Source organism: Apium graveolens, chromosome 2 (genome assembly GCF_009905375.1).
Source record: "Apium graveolens cultivar Ventura chromosome 2, ASM990537v1, whole genome shotgun sequence".
NCBI classification, from domain to species: Eukaryota; Viridiplantae; Streptophyta; class Magnoliopsida; order Apiales; family Apiaceae; genus Apium; species Apium graveolens.
Genome location: NC_133648.1, coordinates 227,691,188 through 227,709,600, shown reverse-complemented (window position 1 = coordinate 227,709,600; position 18,413 = coordinate 227,691,188). Strand labels below are relative to the sequence as shown.

The 18,413-nt window shown below is 37.0% G+C and overlaps 1 protein-coding gene across 1 annotated transcript; it reads left to right on the top strand.

Moving 5' to 3' along the window:
- The first annotated feature begins 15,885 nt into the window (after positions 1-15,885).
- On the top strand, positions 15,886-17,475 carry LOC141706176 (uncharacterized). The gene is made up of 2 exons (XM_074508989.1): positions 15,886-15,982; positions 16,460-17,475. Exons 1-2 carry the CDS (start codon positions 15,899-15,901, stop codon positions 17,318-17,320), a joined length of 945 nt encoding a protein of 314 aa, XP_074365090.1. The 5' UTR covers positions 15,886-15,898; the 3' UTR covers positions 17,321-17,475.
- The last annotated feature ends 938 nt before the right edge of the window (positions 17,476-18,413 follow it).

Here is an 18,413-nt window from a genome sequence, read left to right as displayed (position 1 = left end):
AAAGTAATACCCTAAAGTCTCTTTAGGATATCCCACAAAACTACATTTTACGGATCGATATTCCAGCTTATCTGGGTCAACTTACTTGACATAAGCTGGACATCCCCAAATCTTAACGTGTTTAAGACTCGGTTTCCTTCCTTTCCATATCTCATACGGAGTTTGAGGAACAGATTTGGAAATCACCTTATTCAGTAAATATGCTGAGGTTTCCAATGCATAACCCCATAGGAATACTGGAAGATTCGCATAGCTCATCATGGACCGAACTATGTCTAACAAAGTTTGATTTCTCCTTTCAGATACTAATCTGGAGGAGTCCACTGAGAGACTATACCATTTACTTTGAGATAATCCAGAAACTCTCCATTCAAGTATTCACCACCTCGATCTAATCGAAGAGTTATAATACTATGTTTGGTTGTTTCTCCACTTCATACTTATATTCTTTGAACTTTTCAAAGGCCTCAGACTTGTGTTTCATCAAACACATATCCGAATCCAGATCTATCATCTATGAAAGTAATGAAGTATGAAAATCCACCCATGGCTTGCGTAGACATTGGTCCACATACATCTGTGTGTACCATTCCTAGCAAATTTGCAGCCCTCTCTCCATGTCTACTAAATGGAGACTGCAGTGCCACAACGAAGTGAGATTTTCATCATCCCTTTTCTTTTATTAGTTTGTTCAATCTGAAGTAAATTATGTCACATATATACAGACCATTATTTAAAGTACCACATCCATAAAGAATATTATCTCTAAGAATAGAACATTCATTATTCTCAATAATAAATGAAAATCCAGCCAAGTCTAAGATGGGAATAATATTCCTCATAATCGAGGGAACAAAATAACAATTATTTCAAACAATAGTCTTGCCCGTAGGCCTATGTAAATGAAATGATTCTACATCTTCAGCAGCAACTCTTGCTCCATTTCCATCATTAGAATCACCTCCTCTTCCTCAAGAGTCCTACTTCTCCTTGGTCCCTGAATCAGAAGCGGTATCTAATACCCAAGTAGAAATTTGATTTAATGACATATTCATTTCTATCATGAACATACCTGAATCAGAAGCGGTAGTCTCACTACCCTTCTTCTTCTTCAATTCTGCAAGGTAAACCTTGCAGTTCCTCTTCCAGTGCCCCACCTTGTTACAGTGAAAGCAAACAACTTTGCTCTTGGGATCTTCAGCTTTTGGTGGAACCGGCATTTTCTCACCTACTTTCTTCTTCTTGGAAGAGTTCCTCTTCCTTTTCTTAGGATTGGAACCTTCACCAATTAGAAGAACAGAACTCTTCTTAGGGAAAAAATTCGATTCCGCAGTCTTCAACATGTTGTCGAGTTCAGGCTGGCTGACATCCAACTTATTCATGTAAAAGTTCACAACAAACTGCGAGAACGAACTCGGAAGCGATTGCAAGACCAAGTCTTGGCTCAGCTCCCCATCCATGGCAAAACCAAGTTGTCCAAGACGTTCAATCAAATTGATCATCTTAAGTACATGGTCATTCACAGATGATCCCTCAGACATCCTACAACCGAACAACTCCTTCGATATCTCATATCGAGCTGTCCTCCCCGCCACATCATACAACTCTTGTAGATGCATTAGGATAGTGTGAGCATCCATATGCTCATGTTGCTTCTGTAACTCAATGTTCATGGAAGCTAGCATGATGCATTGAGCAACATTTGCATCATCTATCCACTTACGATACACAACGTGTTCATCATTATGTGCATCACTAGCAGGTTTAGTAGGCTTAGGTGAGTCAATCACGTATTCCAGCTTCTCAATCCTGAGAACAATTCTCAAGTTTCGAAGCCAGTCAACATAATTAGGACCAGTCAATTTGTGAGCATCCAGTATGCTCCTGAGTGATAGTGCAGAAGACATAATGTATATTGTAAATCTGTAAATGATAAACACAAAACAACACTTAGCAAATATTTGATTTCATTTCAAAACACTATATGAATCGGGTCTTTATTCATAAGTGGCTCCCACTAGTTTATCTAATTTATTCAACCCTCTACATGAAAAATTAAGCATTCATAATGCTAGTGGGAATAGGGATCCTACATTCCATTACACAACCCCGGCTGTAGCACGAAACGCCATATAATGTTCAATAGGCAGACAACTCTTGTCAATTACATCTCATGTTATTCCCTAATCAAACTTTAGCCTCTTGAATAATTGAGTCTCGGCTGTAGCACGACAAACTCAATATTCTAAGTCAAGTCTAACCCAACATTCCGTACAGTTGAATCAGTCCCCAAAGGCCCACGGCTGTAGCACGTACCGACCTTTAGATTCTTATTCAATGTACACATCTCTATGTAATAGACAAGTATTTCTTATTTCGAAATTAAAGCCCTCGGTTGTAGCACGAACCGACAATGATTCAAAAATAAGAACTACTTTTCTATCATGTTGGAAGGCTATGACCGACACAAGCCCGTTGTGTCATTGGCCAATTACTACTTGATATTATTTAATTTTAGAGGGATTATATTACGTTACAATCATAATCATATTATAAAGAGATTATTCTTTTTAAATTAAATATTTCAAATCAATAATCAATAATCAGATGATTCCCAGATCGGGTGGAGCATTGTCAAGAGGCGTCACTTAATAACCCTTTCTTACAGATAGAAATATGTTGTTGACAGAATCATCCTTTCTCTCATATCGAAAATTCATATTCAATTATGTGTTTCACAAACACAAGAATCTCATGATTGTATTCATAATATTGTTATTAAGGTTATGAAACAATTTCACTATACTAGGTTGTCTAACAAACGCCTTATGTTCATTTAAGTTCATCTAAATCTATCATCGCATGATAAACTAAGTATATATCACATATATAAACATGAATAAACATCAAGGTAGGCATGTTACATCATCTAGCATATAGGTCTAAGCATTATACATCTCTATGTATCACATGAAGCATTTAAAAGCAACTAAAACAGTTAAAAATAGCTTTAAAACACTTCATGGAAATATAAACAGTTCAAAACTTTTATATAAACTAAAATTGATCACTCCATTAGATCTGTCTCGAAAAAACGAATCCAACGGTATATTGCACGCCTAAAACGGAGTTACGAAACTCCCAGAAAATCAATTTTAAAATCAACAGAAGGGCTGTAACGCATTACAAGAACGCGTTACAAGCCCTGTAACGCATTCCGGTGATGCGTTACAGCCTTTTAAGCCATTTAAAAGGTGTAACGCATTCCGTGAATGCGTCACAAGTGTGTAACGCATTCCCAGAATGCGTTACACCCCTATTTATTTTTTTTATTTTTTTGCAGCAGCTGTCTTCTCTCTTCTCAAAAAATGTGTGTGTCAGACTCTGTCTTTAACGATGCAGCAGCATTACAGACAGCAGATGCAGTACAGATATATACAGACAAGCAATTCAAACATATATATACTTACAATTTATATATATATGAATATATGAATTATTTAATTACGAATTTAATTATAAGAACTTCAAAAATTCATAATAAAAAATCTATACATCATAAAATTATGAAAAAAAATACCCAGACGATCTACAACACTTGTAGAACCCAGATCAACTTTCAAAATTATTCTGAGAAACGATTTCTCATCAGACAAAATTAATCCATGATATAACTTGTAAAAATCATAATTAATTCATACAAGCACATAAAATTCTGAAATTTTTACCCCAGATCTATATGCATACAACCTATGCTCTGATACCATTGATGGATTTTTAACGCAGCGGGGTCATGGCAAAACACTTTTACACATACAAAATCCAAATAAAAGCATATAAATCGTGAATAAAAATTCGAGGGATCGAATCTAACCTTTACAAATAATTCGGAGACAACGATCAGAGATCCTTAGCAGTTGCTCCTCAAGTGTGAAGCACTCCACCGGTATCCATCAAGAAAACGATGTTAAGGAGGAGGAAGGAGGTGGAGAGAATTGGGTTTTCCAAACTATTTGGGTTTTCGGGTTTCGAGGTTGGAATAAAATTAGGGTCTATAATAGTGTATTTATAGGCAAAATTTTCAGCTGAAATTTTCCCATAAATATTATTATTATTATCCCATTTATTATTCGCATTAATAATTAAAACACCTTTTAATCATTAATCCTTTTTCTAAACACTTTAGAAATAATTCTCTCTCTTGATTTAATTTCCAAAAATTAAATCCTTAATTAATAATATTAAGAACTTTTCTTAATTAATTTATAATCAATTAAATCTCATTTAATCAATTATTAAATTTGCCAAATAATTATTTATTTCACAAATAAATAATTATTAGCCATTATTAATTAATTCCTCCACCAATAAATCATTCTCTTTTTATGGTGTGACCCTGTAGGTTCAATATTAAGCCGGTAGTAGAAATAAATAATAATAAAACTATTTTATCATTATTTATATAAATTCTCTAATTTATTAAATATGATTAATTAATTAATCACATTTATTCTACATCGTGAGTGATGCTTCTCAACATATCGCGACTATCCGGATAATATGAATTCACTGCTTAGAATACCAAAAACCTGTCAGTGAATAGTTACCGTACAATAAACTCCTTCTACCCTACAATGTCCCGATTAAATACAAGGCATGGATCTCGTGTCAAGCCTATCTAATTCAATCACTTTGCTTACCATTTACTATGCGTAGTTCTATGCAAATTAGAAACTCCTTTCTAATTTCATTCACTCTGGCCAGAGATTCCTGAACTAGCATAAGTGGATCAGCCTTGAACATTCGCTTCCTTTACTGGAAGGGGTAGATCCTTTATTGATCATACACTATCTTCGTGTACAAATTCCTATACCCAGAAGAGCCCTAATAATTGTCCCTGGAGACTAAGAACTAAACCAAAGTATAGTTCAGTGTACACAAGATGACTATGATGACCTCAAGTCTAAGGATACTTGTACAACTATCACTATGTGAACAACTGCTGACACGTGAGTGAACTCCATCAGTTGTTCAGCTGTGCGAGTCATGTTCACTGAACTTATTCTATAATAAGCACCTACATACTAGCTATAGTGTCACCACACAAATGTCTATGAGAACAGACATCCTTCATAATGAAGTAAGCATAGTATGTATCGATCTTTGTGGATTATTAATTACCAGTTAGTAATCCTATGACCATGAACTATTTAAGTTTAGAGTTATCATCTTTTTAGGTCTCACTATTATGATCTCATCATAATCCATAAAAAGCTTTACTCTAAACTATGGTATATCTTATTTAAACACTTAAATAGATAGAGCCCGTAATAAAAACAAAACAAGTCTTTTATTAATATCAAAGAAATCAAAACAGATTACATAAAAGTTATTCCTAAATCCTAATACATGATTGGACTTAGGACATATTCCTTTCAGCATCAACACACAGCCCAAGCCTTTCAAAGAAGCATCATTGTAGATTACGAAATTTCCTGTCTCATCTGGCAATGCTAGCACTGGAGCTGTTACTAATCTCTTCTTCAATTCTTGGAAACTTTCCTCACATTTCTCTATCCAGATAAACTTCTCATTCTTCCTGGTCAGCTTGGTCAATGGAGTCGCAATCTTGGCAAAGTCTTTCATAAATCTTCGGTAATAACCTGCTAATACAAGAAAACTTCTAATTTTCGTTGGGGTTCTTGGTTGTTCCCACTTGGATACAGCCTCAATCTTTATAGGATCCACCTTAATACCATCCTTTCTCACTACATGACCCAAGAATTGGACTTCATCCAACCAAAATTCGCACTTTGAAAACTTAGCATACAACTGCTTTTCTCTCAGCCTTTGTAGGAAAATCCTCAGGTTTTCAGCATGATCTTATTTAGTCTTTGAGTAGATGAGGATGTCATCAATAAATACAATAACAAACTTATCGAAACACTCGTTATACACCCAGTTCATAAAATCCATGAAAGCTGCCGGTGCATTGGTCAATCCAAATGACATCACTAGGAACTCATAATATTCGTATCTGGTTCTGAATGCAGTCTTTGGTATGTCTTTAGGCTTAATCTTCAACTGATGGTAGACCGATCTCAAGTCAATCTTTGAGAAATAACACGCTCCCTTAAGTTGATCAAACAAATCATCAATCCTGGGTAGAGGATACTTATTCTTAGTTGTCAGCTTGTTTAATTCCCGATAATCAATACACAATCTCATGCTTCCATCCTTTTTCTTTACAGATAATACTGGCGTATCCCACAGGGATACACTTGGCCTAATCACCCATTTATCCAACAATTCTTGAAGTTGCTTAGCTAGTTCTTCCACCTCTAATGGGGCCATTTGATATGGAGCCTTTGAAACTGGTTCTGCTCCGAGAAATAAGTCAATAGAAAACTCGATCTCACGATCTGGTGGCAATCCTGGCAACTCATCTGGAAAGATATTTAAAAATTCCCTTACTATTAGAATCTCGTCCATATTAGGTGCCTCCTTCTCAGTGTCTACTATATGGGCTAAGTAAGCCTCGCATCCATGTCTTAACATTTTCCTCGCTTTCAGTATTGAAAGAAATTTCTTTTCTTGCCTCTGTCCTTGATAATCTACCTTAACATTATCCTCTGTAAACATCATAATCTTCTTCTTCCTACAATCAATGTTTGCCTAATATTGGGACAACCAATCCATTCCTAAAATCACATCGAACTCTCCTAGCTTGAAGGGTATTAGGTCAGCCGAAAAAGAATGCCCGTAGATTTCCAATTGACACTTAGGACAAAACTTACTCACTGAAACTCTATTCCGATTGGCCATTTCTATGGTTAAGGGCTCAACTAAGTCTTCCAATATTAAATCCATTTTATTCACACAATCCTTAGATATAAAAGACTTAGATGCTCCTGAATAAAATAAAACTTTAACAGGTACGGAGTTGAGAGAGAGCGTACCTGCAACTACATTTGAGTCTTGAGCCTTGGACCTCTTGGTCATATTGAAATTTCTGGCTCTAGCTGTGCCTGGTGCTGGTGATTGAGATACAGTACCTTGAGTAGTTGTCCTACAATTCTTAGCAATATGTCCAACCTTACCACAGTTATAGCAAGTAACTGTGGATTTCTCTGTATTTTACTCCGATGTATAATGACCCTTCTGATGACATTTGAAAGTCTGAACATCCCTTTTGCACGGACCACTATGTTTCTTACCACATAACTTACAATCCACCGCTGAATTTGTTGACTAGGTTGGAGTGGAAGCAACTGAAGTGGTAGTAGGCCTGGCCTGAGGAAAAGTCTGTCTCCTGGCTCTTTTATTCCTATTTGGTCCAAATCACCTTTGAAACCTCTGAATGGATCTTCTTTGATCCGTCTCATCAGTAGCACCTTCAGACTTTCTCTTCTTATCACCCTTTTTTTTGGAAACCAACTTCTAATCACTTTCGATTACTAGGGAGTCCTGAGTTACAGAGGGATATGTCTTGAGCTGCAAGGCTACAACTCCACTGCGGATTTCTGGCTTCAATCTCTGTTGGAACCTCTTCGCTTTCTGAGCTTCCGTACTCACATGCACAGGTACCAATTGGGACAATTCCGTAAACTTGGCCTCATACTCCGCCACACTCTTTTCATCCTGCTTCAATTCCAGAAACTCGACCTCCAACTGACTTTGCAAACAATCCGCAAAATACTTTTCCGAAAACAACTCCGTAAACCTTGTCCAAGAAACGGGACCTTCTCCTTCCAAGGCACGAGTGGACTTCCACCAATATTTTGCTTCACCCTTCAGAAAATAACTCGCATAGTCTGATTTGAGATTATCGCTTACTTGAGTGAGGGTAAAGGCTTTTTCCATCGCCTTTAACCAAATTCTGGCAGCAACCGGGTCCACTTCACCCTTAAACTCTGGAGGTTTCACAGACTGAAAGGATTTAAAAATAACATTTTGGTTCACCTCTCTTTGTTGAGGTTGTTGCAGCTGTTGATGTTGGATTTGTTGCTGCTGTTGTTGTATGAATTGTGGCTGTTGCAGAAATTGTTGTTGCTGCTGTTGAAATTGTTCTTGCTGCTGAGCCATTTGGTTAGACTGTTGGCGCAGCAAATCTAGCAACTCACCCATGACTGGGCCCCCATCAGAATTTTTACTAGAGGAATTGGACGGGATATTCTTCTTAGGCGGCATTCTCCTGAAACATAACAAATGGTTTTAGTTTAAAAATTGCCCTAGGGTAGCAACATTTTCATGTGTTTAGAGAATGTTGTCGTAATAAAATATTCCCATCCTCAATTAATTGGGGTCCGACTGTAATGAGTGGCTAAATTTAAAAAAATCAGCAACAAATACAATGATAAAAGTAACAACAATAATAATAGTGCAATACCAACAGCATAAGCAAATACTCATAACAGCCGATGACTACTATCGCAACATATAAACTGAACTCACATGATCAGACTCGTTTTTGCAAGAGGGCTAACTAAAGGCCTCTATCAGCCGATGCCCATAGAACATACACAACGGAGACACACTAAAGATCGGGGCTGTTCCAAGAACCTCAATAAATGTCAGGGTTACGCCTTCGAACCATCGACTAGACTCTTAAACTTGCTCTTCTAAATGTGAGTTGCTGATTCACACCTTGAAACACCAATTATATATCTTTCCAACTCTACTCTTAACCTAAATCATGGACTTAAACCTGTAGCTCTGATACCAACCTGTGACGGCCTCAACCCCCAGGGTCAGGAATTTGACGTCACTAACAATATCAATCTATAATTATATTACAATCAACTCATTCTTATTTCAATATAAACACAACCCCTTCACAAGATCTTTTCCAGGTTCAAGTATGATTTAAGTTACACACTTAATAAGAACAAACTTATTGAAAACAACCTGACACATATAAATTTCTATAACAACTCACAAACCATACCTGGTCTAACACAACAAACTCAATGGACCTCGGTACAGGAGGAACTGGAAACTGGCCCTGCCTATGACAGAAGGATCTCTTAGGCATCTGCAATATAAGAATATACAAAATAATTTGCAAGAGTGAGCGATCAATCACTCCGCAGTACCACTATATGAATAACAAGGACAAGAGTATATGATAAACAATTATAGGAACAAAATTCATAACTCGTTTATAAAAAAACAAGTAAAACAGGTATAAAATTGATATCAATAACTAGCATGCCCTGTAAAACGATAACATCAGTTGTGTGTTGTGCAAATACCAGAGTCCAATTTTAGCATGTTATTTTCATTTCCAAATCAACTGTTCCATTACAGGAACCATAAAACCATTTGTCCCGTTAGAGGGACCCAAAATCATTTGTTCTGTTACGGGAACCACAAAACCTCACTTTGATATGTATGTATTGGATGATCCCTAATAAGACAGCTGATCAGGCTATATCCATCGGACGGCTCCATTTTCCATCCCACAACCTTTGTTTCGGAACTCAGAGACTAGCCAGGTCTCTTCCACGCTGGACTAAGTGGTTTAAATAGGGCATGCAACCAACTTAGCCTCTTACGCTATCTTCCTGGCCGTTATGGTCCCTCGCGCACGCTCATCCAATTATCTGATCTTTTTCATCCAGTTTTCAAACCACTTATACCTATCTCTATTCAAAATAGTTCTATCACAGCACACTTTTCAAAAACCTTGCCAATTTTATTCACAATTTAGAGATAGGCATTTTCAGAAGTTACTTTTCCCCAAAACATAAGTTAACAAAACATTTTAAACACAGGGGATACGTAAATTAAAATGTTCTGTTCCAGTACGTAATTTAAATCAACAATTTTTCATATGCTACTGAACCATAAAGATATGGTCAGGGGTATTTGCCTCAATACACTTTAACAGCTAATACTGGCAAGCTTTGCACCGAACGTAATGCTCGGGCTTTCGATTGGAACCTACAGAACTGACATACCCCAAATTAGATGCCCGAATATGCTTGACATATCCTCACTAACAATCTACCTGTACGTTAACAAAACCCGACTCGTAACATACCCATTATTGTAATACATATATCAATTAGATTTTACGTCTTCAAAAGTCAGTTTGGTATTCATTTTCAGAAAATACGTATACCTGCCATTTTTGGAAATTAGGGTTATTGGGTATTTTTGGCAAAATATTACACCACGACATACAATCAGATTTTCTATAAGATATTTATATACATATATATATATATATATTTGCTCGGCGTCCCGATGATTACAGGATACGTTCCCGTATTTCCGTAATTCGATTCTCAGAAATCGGGCAGCGTTTCCCCTATTTATTGGACTATCCCGTCGAAATATAATCGACGTCAATCACAATAACAACCAATCCACAATCTGCAAATCCAAACCACCGATACAAATTCTATTAACTATTAATTATTTTTTTCACATTTCTATGTTTTTTATTTTTAGGACTCAAATTATATTATCATAGTCCACCATCGGCTCGCCGAGGCTCATTGTCGACTCCAACAGAACTTTGCCAGTACCCGAATAAATCTTCGGGTTTCCAACGCAAAAATTCCACCGATTAAAATAATTTCTGCATGCAATTAAAATTTCATATCATGAATTTTAATCAAACATTTCCTGTAAAAATCTACAAATTCCAAATCAATATTCGCACAAACAAACCACCATAATACACTGATACGCACACACACGTGCAACGCACCCGCCACCCTAAAACACACACACACACACACAATTCGCACGTGAATACACACACATACGACATGATACACACACAGATAAACACATATACATATATATATGAAACACTGAATCAACCAACAATCGGAACAAAAGAAAGAGGATGGCCAGACTAATTACCGGAAAAACAGAGCAATCGGAAGAACAGCGCCGGAAAAACAAGAAAACGATAGGCAGGAAATTAAACGGGAAAAAGAGGGAATAAAAGAGAGATTGAGAACGTGATATAGAGACGACAGGGAGTGAGAGATTAAAGAGAAAAGAGAGGACAGATCGATTGAGAGAGAGGGGTGAGACGCACGGATGAGAGAGAGAGAGAGAGACAAGAGATGAGAAGAATGAATGGATAAATAGGTATATTTGTCTGAACAATTACCCCCAAAATCTGAATTCACGTCGAAATTTAATGTTTTAACGAATAACCTACAGGTAGGAGTAACCCGAAAATTCACGAAAATAATTTTAAAAATCTCAGAATAATTTAAAACAATAATATAAAACTTTCAAAAAATTTAAATCATTTTTTGAATGCGCAACCGACCCGTATTTTATAATTTAATGAACAAAAGTGCGGGTGTATAAAAGCCAAAAAAATTCAAAATAATTTTAAAATTCTCAAAATTTTCCAAACTTCATAAGATATGAATTTCGTAATTTTTGAAACATTCTGAAATTTAATACTGAATATACAATTGAATACAATCAGAAAATCATTCAGTGCTAAATAATTAATGAAATATTGATTGCTAAATTTTATGAACTCCTAAAAATAATAATTAAAATTATAAGGCAATAAAAATAATTTTAGAGATAATCCAAGTATTTATGAAAATAAATCTTAAATAAAATCACTTTTAAATATAAAAACAAAACAACGCAGCTCAACAACTAATTACACAAATGATCCTCGAACACCAATGATCACATATAATTAATAACAAAGTAATATGTAGATGACAAAACCCATAAACATATTTTATTTATTTAACTAATCAATAATTACACTTGTTAGATATATTTGAGATGTCATATCTACTATGTTTCATGTTTAGTTTTCAGATCTTAACAAACATGAAATATCAGTACTTACTGGAATTAGTACTTACTGGAAGTCAGAACTTAAGGATATCAGAACTTAGATTATCAGAAGATATATATCAGAAGATGGATATCAGAACTTAAGTACGAGAGATTTTACAGTTAAGGAAGGAAGCTGATTCACACGAAAGAAGATCGAGACTAATACAAAAGAAGATATGCATGGAAAGAGTTAGAGGACTGAAAAAATTGTATAAGATATCTGATTGATATATTTTAGGAGACAGAATTATATTCCATATCAATTAGAAGTTATCTTGTAACTGTGTACTATATAAACACAAACATAGGTTTACACTATATGTGTTATCATTATCGAGAAGATCATACATTATAACCTAGCAGCTCTCGTGATATTTGTTCATCACTGAGAGAGAATAGTTCCATTGTAATAGAGTTTATTATATCGAATATATCTGTTTACTGTTACTTGTGTTCGAAATCGATTTGATTGTATTCTATAATGTATCCAACCCCCTTCTACAGTGTTGTGTGACCTAACAACACTTTATAATACATAGTTATGAGTCGTTATATCAGGGCTGCCATCTATCAGAATGATGAATCAATAAATGAACTAATGGAACATAAACATATGATGCAATGGTATTTGGATGTTATGGAAGAGAATCTGGTGAGAAAGTTTCTTGAAGATTTTTCAGAATGTGTTAGAGTTCAGAATGAAGAGTAAAGTCTGATATCCACTGAAGCAAGATTGAATATGCATATTTGTGTAAGAACCCTGATTTTTTGTAATATTTTAAAACTTTTGTGAATAGTAACTTGAGCTGATTAAGTAATACGTATGGGGATCATCATAAAATGAATAGTGGAATTTTGAGAATCCGAGATCATATTCTTGTTTATCGAGGAAAATAAGTGAATGTAAAAGCCGACGAAATTCGAAGATTTACGATTATACTACGTTTTTTTCGTATCCGTAAAGAATGGCGTAGAACCGGGAATACTACATGAAATAAATAATATATCAAGGTGTTTCTATGATCAAGAGAAGGAATGGAATTGGTTATAGTATTATAAGCGATAAAAGAAATCGCTACGAAACAAGTCGTTATACGTGGAATCTATCGGAATGGAACGACGATTGCGTTTACGATAAATAAAGGAATGAGAAATTAAATCCCATGCAAGTTGGCCATGCATAACCAAGTCCTAACTAGTAGTTAGGAGTGTAACTAGATGATTAGAAGTTAACTAGAATAGTTAGTGGAATAGTGTTGAATAGTGATGGGAGACAAACAAGTACACAAGCCATACTTCTCCCTTTTCTCACTTCATCACACAATCAAACCAACCTATACCTTTGCCAAATTATTGTCAAATCTGCTGCATACATCCCATATATTCATTATACACTCCCACACTTCATCCACAAAAGAAAACAACCCTCTTTTCCCTCACTTAAAGCTCTCCCATTTTACATTCCAGCAGTTCGGATTTTCTGAGCAAGGGAGAAAGAAAAATTCATAACTCAAAATGTACGCATTCAAATGTCATGAAATTTTTACCATAGCTTCTATATATCTTGGGTAAGATTCGTACCAAATTTCAGCCTCAAATTAGTTTTTTTCAATTTTATAAAAATGTTTGAATGAGGTGCTGAAAAGTAACTCCAAAATTCTAACTTGTTTCTTGGTTTTGTTTCTTAAGGATCTAGCCCTTCTAAGTGTTTTTCAAGCAAACCAAGCCCTAATCACCTTAGTACTAACCCTCCTAGTGCTCAATAAGGTATAACTTCCAACTCTTTAAAGTTTTAAGGGTGGGTTTAAGAGTTATTTATGATGTAGTGTCAAGATCCAAGAGTTTGTGTATGTGTAAGGTTGTTTTACTCATATTCTTGCTAAGTACTTGAGTTTTTGAGTTATGATTCTTTTATTTGATGATAGATAAAGTATATAAGGTGTATGTGGGTGGATCTTGAGAAGTAAGAAGTGTTGTGTTGGTCATAAGTAGTGATTGTGTCAAGAACAAGTAGTAGAAATGGAATATGGAGCCTATTGCACTTGGTCTGCCTTCTGCAGTGTATTCGGCCATGTAAATGTTTGAAATTTGTGAGTCACTGGCCATGACTGGGTAGATCTTGATTTGTAGTTTCTGTACATGTGTGGATCATCACGAGGGGATTTACGGTTTAAAAGTTATGATCGTTTTAGTGTAGAGCGTTCATACGAAAAGCCAACTGCGCATAGGCCACTTGCTTAATAATTTTGAAAGGCTAAAAATGATTTCGAAAATTTGGAAAAATCATGATAATTAAATAATGCAGCAAGGAAGACTGTCCAAAAAGAATTTTAAGAAAATATTAATTTTTCGATTTTATAAAAATGTTTTAGTAAAGCGAATCGATAATCGCGTACTAACTAAGATCGTTGGTTATTGATTTTAGATCGCCAACAAAAGCCCCGAGACCATACCACTCCTAGCACTCGAGGCAAGTTTACGAAACCCTAACACAAATTATCCATGCTATATATACTTTTGTGATATTGATGCCATGATTTATAATTCGAAAATATATGCTTGTCTGTGATATCAATACATTCCAATTATGTGATTATTTACGGAGACGAACTTCGTTTTATACGAGTATGAGAAATTGAAACGTAATTTTAATATAATACAAGATAGTGGGAGTCGGAGATAGTTTTAAATCAATTTAATCCCGGAACGAGCCGGACGCGGAAAATTTCGATTTCAATAAATAAAGTACTTTCGCGTAACATACATATCAAACGAGCGATTGAGATTTGATTTATAACTAAAAGAGGTAATCGAATACTCACTCAAGGGATATCCTACTTGACTATTTATTTATAAGTAATACCTAAAGAGTTACTAAAATATCCGGAAAATACTTAAAGTAATATTGAAAAGTTTTTAAATCAATTCACTCTATCTAAAATGTATGTAACCATTCGAAGGATAATTATAAGATGTCGAATCCCGTCTTAAGTATTTAATTAAGATTTTTATCAATTCATTGAACCTTATTAAGAAACATTTTGTACTTAAGGTTTTATCAATTCATTGGACCCTTCATAAAAATATTATGAGACCGTAAATATTTAATATTACGTACCTCAAAAAAAAAATCATTTAAAAATAGACATAGTTCCCAAGGATACTTTCTAAATTATTCAAAATTTCTCGGAAGAGATCAATCATCTGAAACTTATCAAAACCTTAGGGAACTTAGTCTAGAAGCATGAAGGTTTTGCTTCCTCGCTCAATGAAAAACAAGTGAACAATATATGTAAAACTCTACTACGGTTAAGGGTAGAAAACGATTTTTAAATTTAAAACTCCGACAACTCCCAAGAATCAATTGTAATAAAAGTGACCGATAAATTACCTTGTTTAAAGGTCAACTGAGAACGATCTATTCCTTCGATAAAGGATTTTATCTAAATGATATAATTGTTTTGGGACTGGAATGTGGCTTACCCGGAACGGAGAGGTATCGGGTAGTGACCAAGCGCGGAGTGGCGCAGTATACAGTTATGTGGTCTCTGTGACCATTGACTTTCGGACTTGCACGGAAATGGGCAACCATCGTGTAATGTCTTGATAAGCCCAAAGGCGGCTAGGTTTGTATTCCTTCTACTAGTAGAGAAAATTTCGTATTCGGCTGATCACCGGTACGTGGTTTATTCCAGTATAGTCCCTTCCTCCACTTTGGATAAATTGTTGTGAAACCTACAACAGAAGGCCGATAAGGCTGAGTTTTAAATAAGGATGTTGATGTTCATATATCACATCCATATGAGAATCTTGGTTCAAGCATCATATTGAGATTTTGAGATAAAATGAGTACGAGTATAAGCCGATTAAACTGATACAGTTAAAGTTGAGTTTTTCATAAAATTGACAAGCATATAAACTTTTAGAAACCTTGGTTATACAATGCCTAATGGTTGTTTTTCCCTAAATGATTATATTGAGATAATGGATATCTATATCTTGCTGAGCATTAGTGCTCACTCTTGCTTTTATAAATATCATATCACAACAGATTACCAGCATGGCCCGAACCAGGATGACTGCCCGCAAACGGGTAGGGGACGCCCGTGAGTACCGTAGACTGTTCGTCCGCCAGCCACCTCAGGTAGACGAATAGAGATAGTTTCCTTTTGAGTACTTGAACCAAGACTATTTGTGGCCCGAGTCAGTCTCATGTAGAGCTGTTCTCGGCATTCACTCTTTTGAGATAATTTCCTTTGGTCTGTAATAACTTAAATACTTTAACGTTAATTTAGTAATGTTTCTGAGCATATAACCTGTGTGTGTGTGAGTTTGGTTAAAAGGTCGAGTAATGATGTGAAAAGAGGATTAATTATTTATTAGTCAATATTAAGTGATCGTAACGACCCGAATTCCCGACCTTGAATTTGGGGGTGTTACAGAAATGGTATCAGAGCCCTAGGTTATAAGTCTCAGAAATGTTAGGTGAATCAACTGAATCAATGAACTAGAACTCACATAGAGTTCGTAGTCGGGCTACGAGGGTAGCACTGATATTAAGAACCCTTAGGGGTGATTTAAGTATCCAAGGATAGTAATACGTGTGTTAAATGACTTGTAGGTACCCGATGTGTTAGACCCTGAGGCTGTAGAGGCGTACGAGAGAGAGCATGATGAGGCCCTTTTAGCTGAGATCGAGGTAGCAGACCCTGCCCCCACTGTGGGCTTAGAGGTATTCGAGTACCCGGAGACTGACCCTGAGGAGGACTCAGAGGAGGACCCCACTGAGCCAGACACTGAGATAGCCCCTCCTGAGGATATTCCATACGGCAGCACGGAGGTTTCGTCTCCAGAGATGATGAGGGTGGATGTGCATCAGAGGTCGATAGAGCGTTTGTTAGATCGGATCTCAGCAGCCCAGGCTCGAGTCGCTGAGCTCGAGAGCGAGACGGGAGTAGCAGATTTGATGGATAGGATGATAGCTCTGCAGGCTAGAGTCACTGCACTGACTGAGGAGTTAGAGGCGGAGCTAGGGGCATCCACCCCAGTGAGGACACCCACCTCATCCCCTGTACCAGTTAGTCCCGCACGGACTGAGACCGACGACGGCATGGACCCTATTCTTGACGGTGTGGCAGCGACTCCTGCAAATTCCCCACTTCCACCACCCCTACCAGTCATATCCCTAGCAGTTCACGACTGGGTGGTAGGTCGCTATGCTGCTGATCTGACAGCGGCTGAGGCCCGTATTACCGAGCTGAGGGACCAGCTTTCCATCGAGCGGCACATGAGGATAGAGGCCCGAGCCAGGCGAGGATACCCCAGCGCCCGACGCGTGCGCAGGACCATTCGCCGCATAGAGCAGAGGACCATCGGTAGGATTCACCGCTTATCCCCCCAGCGTGACTTGGTGAGTAGGCGCGAGGTTATTAGGGTTGTGGTTCGCGCTATGAGGCGGATTCGTGATGTTACTCATGGCTAGTGGACACTGTTAGTAGTTGGTTGTTGTTCCTCAGTGGTGGTACTTAGTTGTTTTGTGATAGTTGTTCTGGGTTGTTGTCTTTGATAGTGCCACCAGCTAAGGATTATTGTATTAAGGCAAATTGTACTTTTATTATTCAGTATGTTGTACCTAGACCCGGCGTATGGCCAAATTATGTATAATTATCATGTTGTTTAATTGCGATTTCTAGATTGTGGTTTAATCTTCTTTCATACCTGCATAATTACATACTGTCATAACAAATCAGGAAGCATGAGAATTGGCAAGTGGAAACAACCTAAATAAGTTTATGTAACAGGAAAATGCCGCCAAGGAGAATAGTAACAAGAACTCGCCCGGCTGCATCTGGCGGCCAGGGTAGTAATAATGAGCAAGGGCATCGAGCACAGACCCCACCATTAAGATTTAACAAAGAACGAAATGAGTATGATGATGAGGACTATGAGGAGTCAGAGGCTGAAGATACTCAGGGGATGGAAATGCCAGTGAACCCTATGGAGCAGTTTGTAGAACTTCTGAGGCAAAACCTGCAGCAGCAACGACCACCCCAGCAACCCCAGCAGGCCATGGCTAATGCATTTAAATCTTTCAAGTCGGTCAAGCCCCCAGAGTTTCACGGTGTTACTGACCCAGTTCAGGCCAGGGCTTGGCTAAAAGAGGTAGAAAAGACCTTTGAGCGAATCGGCACTGAAGAAGCCCACAAGACTAATTTTGCCACTTATCTCTTAAAGGGTGAGGCTAACTATTGGTGGGAAGCCAAGAAAAATATGGAGCCCCAAGGGATTGTTACTTGGGAAAGATTCACTGAGTTATTTTTAAAGAAGTATGTCCCGAAGTTTATGGAGGTTCAGATGCAGCGAAAGTTCCTAGAGCTGAAACAAGAAAATATGAGCGTAGCGGAATATGAAGCTAAGTTCACAGAATTGTCGAGGTTTGTGCCACAACTGGTGGGTACCGAAGAGCAAAAGGCTGAGAGATTTCAACAGGGATTGAAGCAGTGGATTCAGAATAAGCTGGCAATTCTGGAGATAACTGACTATGCCACCCTAGTGCAGAAGGCCACGATAGCTGA

What these genes read in the sequence shown, in the direction of transcription:
- LOC141706176 (XM_074508989.1), top strand. Translation starts at nt 15,899, where the DNA reads ATGGCCCGAACCAGGATGACTGCCCGCAAACGGGTAGGGGACGCCCGT. An exon ending in TCGTCCGCCAGCCACCTCAG is followed by an intron (nt 15,983 to 16,459) that starts GTAGACGAATAG and finishes AATGACTTGTAG; the next exon opens with GTACCCGATGTGTTAGACCC.